The 16,469-nt window shown below is 44.4% G+C and overlaps 1 protein-coding gene across 1 annotated transcript; it reads left to right on the top strand.

Annotated features, from left to right (window-relative positions):
* Nucleotides 1-9,905: 9,905 nt before the first annotated feature.
* On the top strand, nucleotides 9,906-16,031 carry LOC138170282 (methyl-CpG-binding domain protein 1-like). Its single transcript, XM_069099551.1, has one exon. The coding sequence runs from the start codon at nucleotides 10,063-10,065 to the stop codon at nucleotides 12,394-12,396; it is 2,334 nt and encodes a 777-aa protein (XP_068955652.1). The 5' UTR covers nucleotides 9,906-10,062; the 3' UTR covers nucleotides 12,397-16,031.
* The last annotated feature ends 438 nt before the right edge of the window (nucleotides 16,032-16,469 follow it).

Genomic DNA, 16,469 nt, shown 5'->3' with positions numbered 1-16,469 from the left:
TTGTGTTAAGTGTCTGAAGCCAAATTTGAACTCAGGTCCTCCTGACTCCAAGGCCAGTGCTCTGTTCACTGCATTATTTCTCCCTTTTTAAAGATAAGGGAACTGAGGTCCAGAGAAGTTTAGTGATTTGTCCATGGACCAATGGCTGGCAAATATTCAAGGCAACATTCAATCCCAAATATCTCCTGACTTCTGCTACTTCACTGGTTCACAATTCTTCCTAGGGCTCTATTTAACTCACCTCAAGGAGCATGTCCCTTCCTAAGACTATTGGTTCAGTCATATGACACCTCTCAGCTTCATCCAGGGAACTCTCCAATTTGAGGATTAAAATATACTTTCTAATACACACTTCTGTATGGAGTCAAGTAGAAAGAATATGTTTTTGCCTCCTTAATGAGAATGTATAAGGAGTTTCTAGGGGGATTATGTCTGCCCAGAAGAGATTTTAATGAATTGTTTAAATTGTGAAAAGATTTAGCAGTCATTGATTGATGGATAGGGTTTCACAGGGGAGCACTTATCTTAACCTCAGAAGTAAATGTCAATTTATCTCAGTCTGAAATGAATTTGAAGTGGTCAATGTCTATAAGGGATGCCACTAAATCACAGCATAATGTGGAGATCTAATTTCATTCAGGACAATCCAGCAATAAAGCATATTACCTTGTGAAAAGTCACCTCCCTGGTGAGTGCACATTATAAAAACTATTAGGTAACAATCAATTTCATGTGAGCTAATGCTACTAATTCTACCAGCATAGCCAGGGAAGGGATTTTGTTCAAGAGTTCATCTAAGAAAGCTTAACCACTTTCTAAAAACAAGAGAGAGATGTCAGGAAAACAACAGAAGGTGATTCTTTATATAAGAATATCAATAAGCTTGGAACACTCCCTGGGTAATTTTTCATATAAGCACTGTAATGTTATAGAACATGATATATTTTCAAGGAACTTAAAAATCAGAATTTTGACTCCTGGTGGGCAATGAGCTAGAACCAGAATTTAATAAAAGAGGCAAAACTTTACTGGGATGTGGCAACTAATGCTTCTCTTTTAAAGGGCCAAGTTTAGAGGGTGTTAAAAGCATGGTTCTTCAGCATGTGACAACAAAAGAGTTCAATTTGTGAGAAGATTTACTTGAAATAGTAAGCTCTCAGATGACCCACTTCCCCTTCTGCAACTCAGGGGCCATACCCCACGTGAGCTCTTTCCTGACCCGGTGTAGGTTTCTACCCACCTCATCATAATGAACTCCCTGATAGCAGCCTTTAATTAACAGGCTTAAAAACTTGAATTGAGGGCAGCTGGGTGGCACAGTGAGTAAAGCGCCGGCCCCAGAGTCAGGAGAACCTCAGACACCAACACACACACAAAAAAAAACTAGCCGTGTAATCTTGGGCAAGTTACTTAATCCCAATTGCCCTCCAAAAAGGCAAAAAAAAACCTTGAATTGATATTATGTTTCTTGCCATTTATCTTCAGTATGGTATATATTGCTCTTAACAAAAAATTCCTAGTTATGGCTCTGGGAAGAAGAGAAGAAAATTTCTTTTTGGAAATTATGTAGCATTTTATTTTATTTGCTTTTTTTTTGGAGGAGGGAAGGCAGGACAATTGGGGTTAAGTGACTTGCCCAGGGTCACACAGCTAGTAAGTATTAAGTGTCCCTGAGGCTGGATTTGGACTCAGCTCCTGACTCCAGGGCCAATGTTCTATTCACTGCACCACCTAACCACCCCAGTTATGTAGCATTTTAAATGGTCCCAATCTTCTCCCTGAAAAAGAAGGCCATCTATTATAATATCAATATTTTCCCAGTGATGCTATATGGTTATGAACCATGTAATGCCATAATCTCTGAAGAATTAAAATCACAGGTCACCCAAAAAGCATAAATAAGTACATAGTGTGTGTGTGTGAATAGACTATAACACATTGCCAAAAAAATTGCACAAGAGAAACTGTGAAGAGTATTAGCAGAGAGATGCACGATTGGAAAAGGAAATGGGTCAATTAGGCCACAAAAGCAAGGGATAACCATCGGATGGTCTGTGTATTCCACCAATATCCATATAGTGTCAAGAAATATAGAAGAAAGGTCCCCAGCAAGTAGATTTATGGGAACACAAAAATAAGAGCCCCTAGGATAAGGTAGAGGGAGGGGAGAGTGGCAACCTTTGCCTCTAGATAGAATATTTACATTGATTATATCACAATTCCACTGAAGTAACTACCTAAGAAGGCATGCTTCACATCTCCTTGAAGGTCACCAGAAAAGATTTTGAAGCTCAGATTTTTGAAGCCCTAGGGACTATAGGATTCTGTGACTGTTTATAGACACACACACCAGTTAGACAATGTTATCTGTTATAAAGCCTCTGCTCTGTCTCAAGGCCAACAGATAGAACTAAGGATTCCTAAAGGCAGCTGGAAGCTAAGAGAGGGTCCAGAGACTATAAAAGGTGCAAACCAATGGGTATCCAGTCAGTGGAGCCAGGAATTCAACCAGAGATTCAAGTTGGAAACTAGCAGGCAGGAATGTGACTAGATCCAGAGGAGAAGACAAACTACGTAACTTCCAATACCTCCATCCCTCAGTCCTTTCCCATGCACTGGCTACACTCTTCCCTTCCCCATCTTGCCCTGTTGATGAAGCAGTTCAACTCTACACTACCCTCTTCTCCTGATTATCTTGCCCTTTTATCCCATCAAAGATCTTGTCCTGCCAAACCCCACCCTTAGATTATTCCCAATATCTACTGCCTTTGGTCCTACTGACTAGTCATTGAACAAAGGTGGAGAAAATAACCAAACCGTGCTTGCTGGGACTGCCACAAATTTCTGTTATGTAATCTCTACTGAGCCATCATTGTGGCAAGGCAATCCTTTTATACTTCCCTGAATGAATCACTATCCCACTCACAACATCTTTCCCAAACATTTTTATCCCTCCTCAAACCTTCCATAGCTCCCCGGTCCCTCCCACTCCCTCAGCTGAGAATCTTGTCTCCTATTTTACAGTAAAAATTTTAGCCATTTACTAAGAACTCTTTCTCTTGTACCCAATTCACCCTGAACTAGGTATACATCCCTATCTCATAGCTCTCAGATGCCTTCTGCTACTATCTCCTCTTTTACCCCATTTCACATAAAGAGGTAGCCTCTTTCCTTGCTAAAGCAAACCCTTCTACATGCACAACTGATCTCATCCTACCTTCTCTGTTCCAGCAGATTGCCCCTATATCATCCCTACTTTCTGAGTAATCTTCAATCTCTTCCTACCAGCTGCTTCCCTATTGCCTACAAACATGCTAATGTATCCCCCATCCTCCAAAAAAAAACTCACTTGATCCATCCTTTCCTACTAGCTATCATCTTGTACAGAGGTGTGCTGATAAATGTTTAACACCAGCTTTCTATAGAAAAATACATATATGTATGTGTGCATATGTATATATACATATATATATTCACGAAAATACTTTTAAATTTAATCTGCATTAACATTTTCTCTACCACTTTCTTAAGTTTAAGTAATCAACAAAACAATAAATCAAGCCCTGATTTATAGTGTTTACCTATTTCCAAGATGTAAATGCTCACACTGAAAATTTTAAAAATTGGCTCCCATAAGTGGGTTCAAGCTAACTACAGCACACCTGGTCTTAAATCTTTCCTTCCTTTCTTGGCTGCCTACAATGGGTACCTCCATTTTCTGTCCTCTCACTCTCTTTTTAACTCTGCAATCTATCTTATCTCATTCAACTGAAACTGCTTTCTTCAGAGTTACCATGGTCTCAATTACCAAAATTAATTACCTCTTCTCAATCTTCATTCTTCTTGACCTCTCTGCAAGCTTTGACAAAGTCAATCACACTCCTCTCCTTGAGATTCTTCTCTCTGGGTTTTCCTGACACTGCTTTTTCCTGGTTCTCCTATTTATTTGAACATTTCCTCTCAGTCTCCTTTGCAGGATCTTCACTTAGGTCACACCCATTAACCATGAGTGGCTTCCAAGGTTCTGTCCCTAGCCCTCTTCTCCCTCTATATTATTTTGCTTGGCTATTGCATCAGCTCCTATGAATTAAATTATCATCTCTCTGCTGGTGATTCTTAGACCTAGCTCTAACCTCTCTCCAGACCTTCAAACTCAAATTTCTAATTTCTCAAATTGGATCTCCTATAGACATTTTTACCTCAACATGTCCAAAACTGGGATCATTCTCTTTCCCTCCAAACTCTCCCCTCTTGCTCACTTCCCTCTTACTATTTAGGGTACCACCATCCTCCCAGACCCCCAAGCTAGGTGTCGTCCTCTACTCCTCACTCTTAGCTCCTCATATCCAATTAGTTGTCAAGACCTGTCATTTCTACTTTCATAACAACTCTCATACACACTGCCCTTCTCTTTCACACTGCTACCACCCTGGTGCTGGCTGTCAGTGCCTCAGGCCCTGACTATTGAAATAGCCTGATGTTTAATCTCTGCACCTCGAGTCTCTCCCCACTCCAGTCCATACTCCACTCAGCTGGCAAATTGATCTTCCTTAAGCATAGATCTATGTCATTACTTCTAATTAATAAACTTTAGTAGCTCCCTGTCATCTCCAGGATCAAGTATAAAATCCTCTGTCTGGCTCTGAAACCTTTTTATAACCTGGTGCCCTCCTACCTTTATGCCTTATTCCCCTCCAAGTACTGTGAGATCCAGTGACACTGGCCTCCTTGCTGCTTCTCATATACAGCATTCACTCTCCCAACTTTGATCATTTTCATTAGCTGTCCCTCATGCCTGAGATTTTCTCCTTCCTCATCTCTGCCTCCTGACTTCCTCAACTTCCTTCAGGTCTCAGCTAAAGTTCCACCTTCTGCAAAAAGCCCTTCCCTGTCCTCCTTAACCTGCCTTCCCTCTGAGGCAGCTAGGTGAACCAGTAAATAGAACACTGGGCCTAGGGTCAGGAATCCCTGAGTTCAAATATAGTCTCAGACATTTATCACCAGTGTGACCTTGGAAAAGTCACTTGATCTCTGCATCAGTTTCATCTACTCTAATACTTCTTAAGGTTGTGTGAGGATCAAATGAGACAATATTTGTAAAGCACTTAATACAATGCCTAGAACATAGTAGGTACCATATAAATGGTTGTTTTTCTTCCCTCTGAGGTAACTACCTATTTAGCCTGAATATATAATATTTGTATATAGTTGTTTGCATGTTGCCTTTACAGTTAAACTGTGAACTCATTGGGGGAAGAGATTACTTTCTTGCCTTTTTTTATCCCCAACACTTAGCATAGTGTCTAGCACATAACATGGGTTTAATAAATGTTTGTTGACTGACTGACTGACGCAAATGAAGTACAGAAATTGACAACATAAATTCTAAGGCAAATGAGAGTAAAGTAAAAGTTCCTGGGAAGGAGACAACTGGGCAGTTAAAATCATGTTAGCAAACTGTAGCAACAATCCCTTCTTGTCAACTGGTCCTTTTTTAAAGAATACATCCTAGTGATGATAACTGCCCTGACAGGAAGGGTTGGTATGGCCTTAAGGTATGTCTCCTGCTTGAATGGTAGATAATGGCACATCTTCCAACTATGGGAATAAATCCCTGCAATACTTAATCCTTCCCTCTGGGTGACTCTTAGAGGTAAGGCAAATAACAGGGAAATCATTATTATTCAAGCTTAAGGAACTAAAGACTTCAGGTTCTCCCTGTGGAGGGAGTAAACCTGGAAATAGGAGTACTGTGCTACACCCTAATTGACTATAACATTTTTAAAGGTGACATGTGACTTGGACCATGTTTAAGGAGGCTGAATGATGATACATAATGGATGGAAATTCCACAAAGTGGTCAGTGTTGTGGAGATGTTCCAAGGATTACATTTCAACAATCAACAGTGCCTGGTGTCTCAGGAACTTCTTTCAAAATTCAGAATCTGATTCTCATAATCTACCTGTAGCCACAGCTCAGGTCACCCCTCATCCCCATTATAACTCACCTATAAAAGCAGGTTCCTCATTGTCGCCCCCAAACAATTGCAGGTATATTTTCCTAAGGTCCAACTTTAGTCAAAAATCACTTCTTGTCCTGGCAAGAAATATATATGTGTGTCTGTATACATATATATATATATATATATGTATACATATATGTGGGTATATGTAGATAGATATGTCAGAAAGGATTCACCTGAGAATCATTTCAGAAATTATCTGATCAGTGGTACTCTAAAAGTTTCAGCCTGGAGTATGTATACCCCTGGGGAGCAGAAGACTAGAAAATATTTAAAAACAATTATATTATACTCTCGAAATATTCCAGAAACTCCAAATTGATTAACAATCAATGAAACCACAAAAATTTTGCCATGCCTTTGGAGGAAACAAAAATAATCTATTTCATTTAAGAGTATATTAATTGTAAACTCTAGAATGTATTGGGAATCCCTACCCTATACTCATTCTAACTGACAACCTAGATTCTAGAGCTTTTGTCGTCCTGTCGTCTAAAAAGTAGTTGGCTAGGGGCCGCTAGGTGGTGCAGTGAATAGAGCACCGGCCCCGGAGTCTGGAGGACTCGAGTTCAAATCAGGCCTCAGACACTTAACACAAAAAATAGCTGTGTGACCTTGGGCAGGTCACTTAACCCTAATTGCCCTCCAAAAAGCAAAAGAAAAATTAAAAAAAAAATAGTTGGCTTTTCAGCCTTTAGAAGATTCTCTGGCTTGTCCGTGGTTATCTGTAACTATACACTCCTTAGCTTTTTAACACCTTCTTTGCTGAGGACCCTTCAGTAATATTTGTTCTTCCTTCCTGTCCTTATTACCTGGCTTCCCAATTTTTGATTTGTCCCAAACACAGGCAACCATGGGCTCTATAATCAACAGCTTGCTATCTCAGTGCTTGACCCTTTGCTACCTTTCCTCTTCTTGGCCTTCCTTGCCTGATGGTCTCAGACTCACCATATTTCATAATGATATGGTTCTATGAAAGATGATGGAGAAAAACAACTAAATAAGAGTTTTTAAGATCTGCATTTAGTCCTAATATAACTATGCAAAAGAAATCAAACAGAAATATATCCATTATGTCAACAGAGAAGATTGAATTCTTTTCGATATTTTCTTATCTTAAATCTGACACAGCTCCACTAACATCCTTCTTTAATGTCTCATCATGGTGTGGAGACAAATCTATGTCCTCAAAGCCTCTGCCAGCAGATCATAAGTCCTGGCAAGCCCAATTAAGCTTTTAAAAAAAAGTTGCAAATAATAGTCAACAGCCTATATATCTGCTGCCTGAGGACCAGTCTAGTTCAGCTCAGAAACTCTGCCGAGAGGCTGACCACCAGGTAATGCTTTTTTTTTTTTTCATGAAAACCATCTCATTGAGTCACAGAATGGTAATGATAGTACCAGTGGGGAGGATGCCCACACAAAGCAATCACAGATTCCCTGAAGTGTTGAGGTACATCTAGAATAATGTCCGCTATATGATATTGCTGCCTCTTGCCACTTCACCCTTCCAGCAGTCTATCTGCTTCAATGCCTATTAGACCATACTGTGGCCCAGTGCCCTCCCACTATCACAGAAGCACATCTGGTACAAGGTCCACTATACAATGCCATGGCCCACTGTCATTCCAATATCACAGAAATTCATTCAATGCAGTAGGTACTATACTATACCACACTGTGACCCAATTCCACCCCATAATTCAAAAAGTATATCTGATATAATACTGACTATAACATACTCTAACTTAGAGCAACCTTAATACTCTAGAATCATAAGTTAACAGTATTTTCCAAAAGCCAACCCCAAAATTGTCAGTCTGGCACTTTTACCACCTACAAAATATCTCAATTACTATAGTTGTTCAGTCACATCTGACTCTGTGACCTCATTTAGGGTTTTCTTGGCAAAGATACTGGAATGGCTTGCCATTTCCTTCTCCAATTTATTTTACAGATGAAGAAAATGAGGCAAATAGGATTTTAAGTGACTCGTCACACTGCTAGTAAGTGTCTGAGGTCAGATTTGAACTCAGGGAAGTGAATCTTCTGAGTCTAGCACTATCCACTGCACCATCTAGCTGCCCAGAATTAAGAGTCTCAATAGCTACCTCACCAAAGGACTCAGAGCTAGAGAAAAAACCCACAGCCTTAGGCTCTGACTAGTAACAAAGGTTTGGTTTTGTTTTGTTTTGTTTTGTTAATCCCAATTTCTTTCACACACAGCAGACAACAGGGCTCTTTCTACTAGCACCAATTATCAAACTGCATAGTAGATCAATTTGCATCTGTCACAATAAATCTTCTCAGAGAATGTAGTTTGCTTGGGGCAAAGGGGAGGGATGAAGTGGAGAGAGGGGATAAAAGAGCTCTGACTTTTTTCACCAGGTATGTGGGTACCTCAAAAGCTACTCCTTAATTATGTATGGAGCAGTTAGGTGACTGTGGATAGGGTGCTGGACCTGGAATCAGGAAGACTCATCTTGGGTTCAAATATGACCTCAGATAGTTACCAGCTGTGTGACCTTAGGCAAGTCACTTAACCCATTGCCTCAGTTTCTTCATCTGTAAAATAAACTGGATAAGGAAATAGCAAACCACTCCTGCATTTTTGCCAAGAAAAAAGAGTAGTATACAAAACGACTGAAGAACAGCAAAAAGCTATGTATATCTGGGAAATCACCAGAGAGGGCTCTTACAAGCAAGTCTCTTAAGAGACTTGCCTCCTATGCTATGTATTCCTTTTCCTGAGCTTAGGTAATTGAACCACGATTCTGAGATGAATGCTTCTAGCCTTGGCAACTACATTGTGAATTCAAGAGGCTGAGGGTTCCTGAGTCAGTTAGATGCCCAGGAGGTGGTACTTCCCGAAACTACACTGCTTTTTTAAAAGAGAAAACAAGCCAAGAGAGAACTTCAGCTGAAAAAAGTTAAGAAAGCCCACACCACGCCCCAGCTTCCAAAAAGGCCAGACTTAGAGTTTTGCAGATAGCACATTTGTCAGAGGGGAAAGTGAAATACTGTCTCAGGAGTCCCAAAAGAAAGTGTTTTTTTCTTCTGAAAGCGCATAATAGGAACGATGGATTATTGTTTCAGATTTAAATATTTGTTAATGTGCATTTCTGAGCCTTTTATGCTTTAACCATTTCTTTTTTATATACAGAAAATAACTGTCACACGCTTGATATGATTTTATACATGGAGTATATTTTCTAGAAATAACCCTTTGAATCCCTCTTAGGGGAGACCCTTGACAAAAGTCATAACCTAAGCTTGGTTTCAGAGCTTTTCCGGGAACTCCAGGAAGACAGGACAACATACCAGAAAATGTAAGAAAAAAAACCTGTTTCCGTCTTTTATGGGTCTGTCCCCCTCAGGACTAAACCTGGGTCCCTTCAAGCCTAGAACCCTGTAAGGGACGGGGCACCCCCTCCCTAGGCTTGGAGGATATGGGGGGGAGGAGATGTTTTCATTTCATAGGAAATTATGAAAAGGCTTTTAAATGACTTCACATGAGAGCTCACACTTACATGATGGCTTACAGTTTACATGGTATTTTTAATGTATTTTTTCAAACAATAAATAGCAGTAAGAGAACTCCTCTCAAGTGGGGAGAGAGGGGGCCGTGAAGCTTGAGGACAGGCACTTTCCATCTTTCCTAGCCCTGGGTTCTTTAAAGGTCTCTCCCTCACCCCCTCCCTTTCCCCTCCCTCCCCCTCAACTCCAACTCCCACCCCCTCCCTCCCCCTCCCATCCCTCTTACTCCCTCTCCGACTCCCTCCCGCCCTTCGGCCCTTTCCACTCCCCATCCCACCCCCTCCCTTCCCTTTCCCTCTCCCTCTCCCTCTCCCTCTCCCTCCCCCTACCCCCACAGAGCTGGAATCAAGTTGAGGCAGAGCAGAATTGGGGCTGGGCTCTGTTTCCGGTTCCGGTTCCGGGGTCAGCACGCACGGGGTCTCCAACAGGCCTGTCTGTGCCCGAGGCGCCAGCCTCGAAGGATTCTCGGGGCTGATTGCGCCCAGCCTGCTCTCGGTCCAGCATGGCCCCCAAGCCCGGCAGCCAAGGCGATCCCAAGGCAGCCAAGCGGTCCCCGCTCTCCGGGCGCCGTTTTTCCAAGGCCGAGGACTGGTTCGATTGCCCGGCGTTAGGCCCGGGTTGGAAGAGGCGGGAGAACTTCCGAAAAAAGGGAGCCACCTGCGGCCTCTCGGATACCTATTATCTGAGCCCGACTGGCCAGCAGATTCGCAGCAAGGTTGAGCTGGCCCGTTACCTGGGCCCGGGCTGGGACCTTAGCGGTTTTCATTTCAAGCTCGGAATTTTTCAGCCCTCGCCTGCGCAGGCAGCACCGCCTCAGAACGAGACAAAGAGGCCGCGACGAGGACAGGGAAGGCCCAGAAAGGAACCGGCGCCCTCTCCTCTGGAGCAGCCTGATCCCGAGAGGCCCCTGGCCGGACTGCTCCCGGCCGATGGTGTCGAGGCCCCCGAGCCGGCCGAGACTCCCCGGGCAGCCCCCGCGGAGATTCCCCAGACCCACCCCACCGAGGCTCCCCGGAGCGACCTTGCGGAGGCCCCCCAGAGTGACCGCAGCGGGCATCCCAGGCGGCGATGGCGGCAGCGGTGGCTCCAGACCCTGGGCTGCGAAGTCCAGAGGAGCGACCCCCCCGGGGAGGCGGAGAAAGGCGCGCCCAGCGGGGCGCCCGATGGCTGCCCCGCCATCGTGGGGTCCTTGGTCACCACCATCTCCGCCGCCAGTGCCATCGCCGCGGCCAGCGCCATCTCGGCGCCCAGTGCCATTGCTGCCGCCAGCCCTGCTGCAGCCCCTACCCCTGCTGCTGCCGCCGGCTCCGCCGCCGCCGCTGCCGGCTCCGCCGCCGCCGCCGCCTCTGCCGCCGCCTCCTCGAAGGTGCGGGCGCCCGAATCGGGCACTCGGGGCTCGGACTGCGGCCTGTGCGCCGGCTGCCAGGCCCAGGAGGACTGCGGCACCTGCTGGATTTGCGCGCGCGACGGGAAGCCGGGCCTCGTCCGGCGCTGGCGCTGCCTGGCGCGCCGCTGCCTGCAGAAGCGCCAGAAGAAGAAACCCAAAGGTTCGGGGACGCGGAAACCCCCGAGCCGGCAGCGGCGAGCCGAGCCGCCCCCTCCCCCCTCCGGGACGGGCAGCCCAGTGGTCACAGCGGAGCTCCGCTGCCGCCGGCCGCGCCACAACCGCAGGTGCGGGACCTGTGCAGCCTGCCTGCGCCTGCTGGACTGTGGCGAGTGCGACTTCTGCCTAGACAAGCCCAAGTTTGGGGGCTTCAACCAGAAACGCCAAAAGTGTCGCTGGAAACAGTGCTTAACTTTTGCTGTTAAGCGACTGCTGCCAGCCTTGAGGGACAGCTCCCCCGAGGAGAGGCCAGCTCGGCGCCAGCTGCCTCGCCAGAGTAAGGGCGCTTTTGGTACCCGTCCCTTCCGTCCAGGCTGGGCCAAGTTTAGGGGCCTCCAGGGCCAGAGGCTGATAACTGAGGCTCGCATTAGGAGACCTAGGCAGAAGCTGCAACCTGTGGTGAAGGAGGAGATGGTTACTGACTGTATGGAGCCGCAGGAGAGTAACTTGGTCACCCAGCAACAGGAAGAGAGCGTTCCAATGCTTGAGCCCAGTATCAAGCCAGAGGCCTCTCCACTGCCCCCTGACCCCCAGCACAATGCCCTAAAGGAATATGAATGTACAGGACTTGAGGTGTTCAATGCATGTCCTCAGCTAAAGCAAGAGGAAAAGAACTTTGAGCCCCAGGCTCCTGAAGCTACCTTACCACCCCCTGTTAGCTTCCTTCCTGACCTGCCCAGCAAGGAACCTGATGGGGCCCATCCACAGCAGTCTGTGAAACAGGAGGAAGGCTTGGAAGAAGAAGTTACAAACACCCCTGTGATCATGGAGATCTATAGTCTGGGCAAGGCAGCTCCAACTGCAGCAGGATTCTTTGGAACCCTGGACAGTGTCCTACAGGAGTTTCTAATGGAACTGAATGAACTGCCCTTGCCAGCCCACTGGGAAGTGCTGCCAACAAGGGGACCAGACCTCTGCCTCATCCAGCGATCTGTCTTGTCTTCTGTGGCTGCTGCAGTTATCCATATCCAACCAGGCCTGTACTTCCGTGTAGTGGTTCGCGATGTCCCAGTGCCACCCACCCATGAGCTCTATTCTGCCCACCCATTACGACTCACCACTGTGGATGAGGTGATAGAGCTCATCTGCAACCTAGAAGCCTACCGCCTGTGCCCTGGTTGGCCTGACAGCTGGCATCAGGGCCAGCGTTCTCCTGGCTGTGATGTCTTGGTCTATGAGGGCCGCTGCCAATACTGCTGCCTAAAGCCTTGGTCTTTGGGGAAGAAGCAGTAACTGAGCACTCCTTTACCCTGCATTTTCCTTGGGTCACTATGCACTGAGTTGGCCCAAGGACCCCTGTACCCTACCTCTTTCCCCTATGTTGTGTAGGAGAGTCTGTCAATCTGCACTGGAAAGGCTGAGGTGAGGGCAAACAGTCCCTCTACCAGTCTCCCCCTAAGAGCCAGCATTTACCCATCTTCTACCTCACCCCTCTCTTACTAAGGACTGCTCTGAGGGTCCTCACTTGATTCTTCTTTGCCTCTCCATGATTCTGGCATAGGAGTAGGGGAACTCACCCGTTACCCCCTACTCCTCCCTCCCCCAAACATACACACACACACCATATTCCTCCTTTATCCTGCTCCTCCTCAGGGACATGGGCTGGTTCCACAGAGGGGAGTGAGGGATAGAGGGCAGCTCTCATCAGGATTTGCTGGGAGTCATGTAGTGTTAGTCCTGGCTTTAGAAGTTTGATTTTAGATTCTAGAAGAGTGACCATTCTGCACTAATCACTGAAGTTTCTAGAGCAGATGGAGAGGGTCCTGAAGGGAAAAGGGATGCCCTCTCCCACTCATTCTCCTAGTGTACCTTCACCCCATCCCTGCCCATGCACCCAAAGAGGCTGTGTTGGAGATAAGCAAAATGAATCAAATTTTTTTATTTTTTTATGTATCAGTGTCCTGTGTAGCCAGCTCTGCCCCAACCCAATTTTGCTATCTTTACCATTTATGTTTCTTTTAAAAAAATTCCTCCCTCTCAATTCAGCAAACCATTTCCTAGTTTTAAAAGACATAAAGGCTAGAAAGCAGAAAACCCTTTATAACAGGTCCCATACCACTCTAGAACCCCTTACTAACTCCAAACCAGGGTATTTTATGTAGTCATAGTTACACAAATATATTTCAAGCCCCCTTCCGGTGTATGGTCTACTAGCAGACCAGGGACCATAAATCAGATAGGAAAGATTTTAAGACAGAATAGCAAGTATATAATATGGAAATCCCCCAACCACAAAAAGATATGATTTCCTATATATTCCAGTTCTATTAGTGGGAAAGGGAGCAATCCCTGGATGATATATGCTCCTGAGGGTGTATCCCAACTGGGATACCTCCCATATTTCCTCTTTGCTATAACTGTGGTTCGCTGTTGGTTTATTTCACCCTCACAGTGTAAAATTTATTGATCCTCTGACCAGTTGCTGCTGCCATCTGCTGCTAATAGTGTTTATTCCTGAAAGAGGACGTTCTTTTGTGAAACTGCCCAGCCAACATTCCTGGGGCTAATCAACATATTTTCAGCTCTTTTGTTAGGCACGCAACCATGCCCACCTGGCACACCAAAGAGATTCCAGGTTTGTCAGGATATATTGCTCAACCACATTCTCCACTGAACTGGAAGTTCCCCACTTGCCTTCAACTCCTGTCATGTACTTGACAGGTAAGTCCCAACCCATGCAGATTACACTGAAGCTTTGCTAAACTGCAAGGAGACCTTTAATTACGCTGGAAGGAGGTAGGGTAGAGCTAGTAAGCTTTGCTCTATATTTTTTGCCATTATATTGAGCTCTCTCTTCCCCTTATATGTGTATTTTCTGAAACCTGGAAATAATAGACAGTGGGAAATACTCTGGGGCCAAATGCATTTGTCCCAGAATTTTACATTGTAAATTGTACGTCTCTTTGAATGTCGTGTTAAACATGCTGAGTAATTTTCTGGTCTCAAGCTATTCGTCAGATGTAGAATTTGATATGCTTTTTAAAAATGAGTTAAAGACATCCATAGTTCTCCCTCAGATAGCTCTCTTTAATTAACATTAACACAAAAATCTGAGCTAACTCGTGCCAAAAGAATATGGTCTGCAGAGACCTAACTGGTTTTGCTACAAGGAGGTTCCGAATGATTCATTTGATACAACTCTGGATTCCTTCACCTCCCTTCAAATCAGTGACTGTTTACCTGGTACATAAGGGAGTTGATTAATAAGTCTTTGCTTGCATTTTGTAACAAATCCAAAAGCAACAATGGGATTATTTAGCATAAATGAAGTTTTTAGGAAATGTTAGATGGAAAACTAAATTAAATCAGGAAGCAAGGATGCTACTCTTGTGTAGTTACTTTCATAGATTTGTCATGTTGATCCAAGTCACTTTACTCATCTTTAAAGTGGCATGATTTAATGATATTCAAAGGAGTATTGTTGATTAATGATGGAATTGAATAGATTCCTTCAAAAGACTTTGTATCCCCTATCCATGCTATACTATTTAGTCAAATATAACATTTGTGGAATATAGAATCATCAGCAATGCCACATTCCCTTTGGAAGAGCCGTGTATCAACTGTCTAAGCAATTTTTTCTTACCAGGTTGGCAGTGTATTTATGCTGTTTTCTTCCAGGCCGAGTACTGATAGTGACCAGAGTAGAAACAAAGGAACTTCCTTAGACAGAACCCTACTTTTGGTCTGACTGCGACCAATCCAAAAGTGTGCCTGCTTAAGAACGTCTTTGCCTAGACCTACTAGGGTGTCTGGAATATGCACTAAGAAAGTTGTCACTGTGTCTCCTAAAGTGCAAATGTATTATTTGAAAAGGGATAGATAATAATTGGCAACTACAATGATACCTGTAAACTTTTCAAACTAGCTTACAAAACTTCTTAAACTAGAAGGCAACTGAACATGGAGAATGAAACACAGAAAAGGTCGATTTTGACATGAGGTCTATCCAAGGAAAAAGGATGGCAAACTGGACCTTTTTGGTCCAGTAGTATAAGAACAATGTGCACCTCTTAGAATAGAGGAAGAACCAGCAACAGGGAAGAAAGAGCATAGTCAAAGCAAAATTTTTCTTTTTAGTTTTGCACTGTTGATCACTGGGTCTGTTCTTGGTAGAGTTGATTAATAACTGCATGGGAATAAATGAGGACAAGGTCAGAGTTTCATTCTCTTGCAAGAACCAAGTGTAGAACTGAAACTAGAGCTAGGCAAAAGGGGTTGTGCCCCATGGTGCTGAAATCATGTTTGGGGCGGGGGAGAGAGGAGAAGGACACTACAGATTGCTGGCAGATTAGTCCCAAAATAAGGAGCAGGCTGGGACAGGACCTGTTAGAGAGGCTCTGCTTCTCTATACCAGATGCAATCATGGGTGGAGGGGCAACTTGGGGCAACCCAGGGTTGAGTGTCAGGTGGAGGCATAGAATACCCTCCCCCCAACTGAAAGGACCTTTCAGAGATCTCTCATTATGTTCTGCTCAGGGAAAAGGGACAGGATTGTCCTGTGTGTAACAGGTGGAATGAAAGTATAGGTCATGGGAATTGAAGAGATTGGTAAACTGGGAGGCCAGATGTTTGAAGGGACATCAGTGGTCATATGTTATCTGTTGCCCTCTCGTGTATGACCTCTATGCACATGCATTTTCCTTACTGATGTACATTTATGCAAATGTTTATCCTAGGTTGATGGAACAAATGTACTGAGATTGTCTCCGATTTATCCCGTGTGTATCTTGTTTGTACATAGTCACTTTTCATGTTGCCTCCTCCAGTAGAGTGAGCTCCTCGTAAGCAGGCGCTGTATTTTGCCTTTCTTTGTATTCCCAGCTTTTAGGACAGTGTAGGTGCTCAATAAAGACTTCTTGACTTGACTTGACTTGACTCTTCTTACGATGCTGTTTCATGAAATTACTTTGCTGTGGACTGAATATGTTCTGTTTGACTAAAGGAGAAAGTGAACACATAACACATCGGTAGGGACTCAGGAGCTATGAATTTAAATCTGTGGATTCATAGAATATCTGGAAGCTGGGGTTGCTATTTGGGGGGCCCATATGTAAGAGGGGCATATGCCAGGTACTACAAGTAAATACAAAATAATTTAAGGAAGAATAGAGCAACAATCACTAGTAGATCAAGAAAAACTTATAGGAAATGGCACCTGAGTTGAGCCCTGAAGGAAGCTAAGAATTCTAAGGGGGAAATTAGGTTACAATATGTCCCAGGTATGTGGAACGATATGTGGTAGAGCAGTAATAAAAGAAATGCCAGGTAAGGAACACAAAGAGGCCAGTTTATCAGGAATTAAA

This window comes from Petaurus breviceps, unplaced genomic scaffold (assembly GCF_028583685.1).
Source record: "Petaurus breviceps papuanus isolate PSGF00001 unplaced genomic scaffold, PetGlider_PUasm1.0 38, whole genome shotgun sequence".
Lineage (NCBI taxonomy): Eukaryota > Metazoa > Chordata > Mammalia > Diprotodontia > Petauridae > Petaurus > Petaurus breviceps.
The sequence above is the reverse complement of the archived record's forward strand: the minus strand, read 5'-3'. Positions and strand labels throughout refer to the sequence as shown.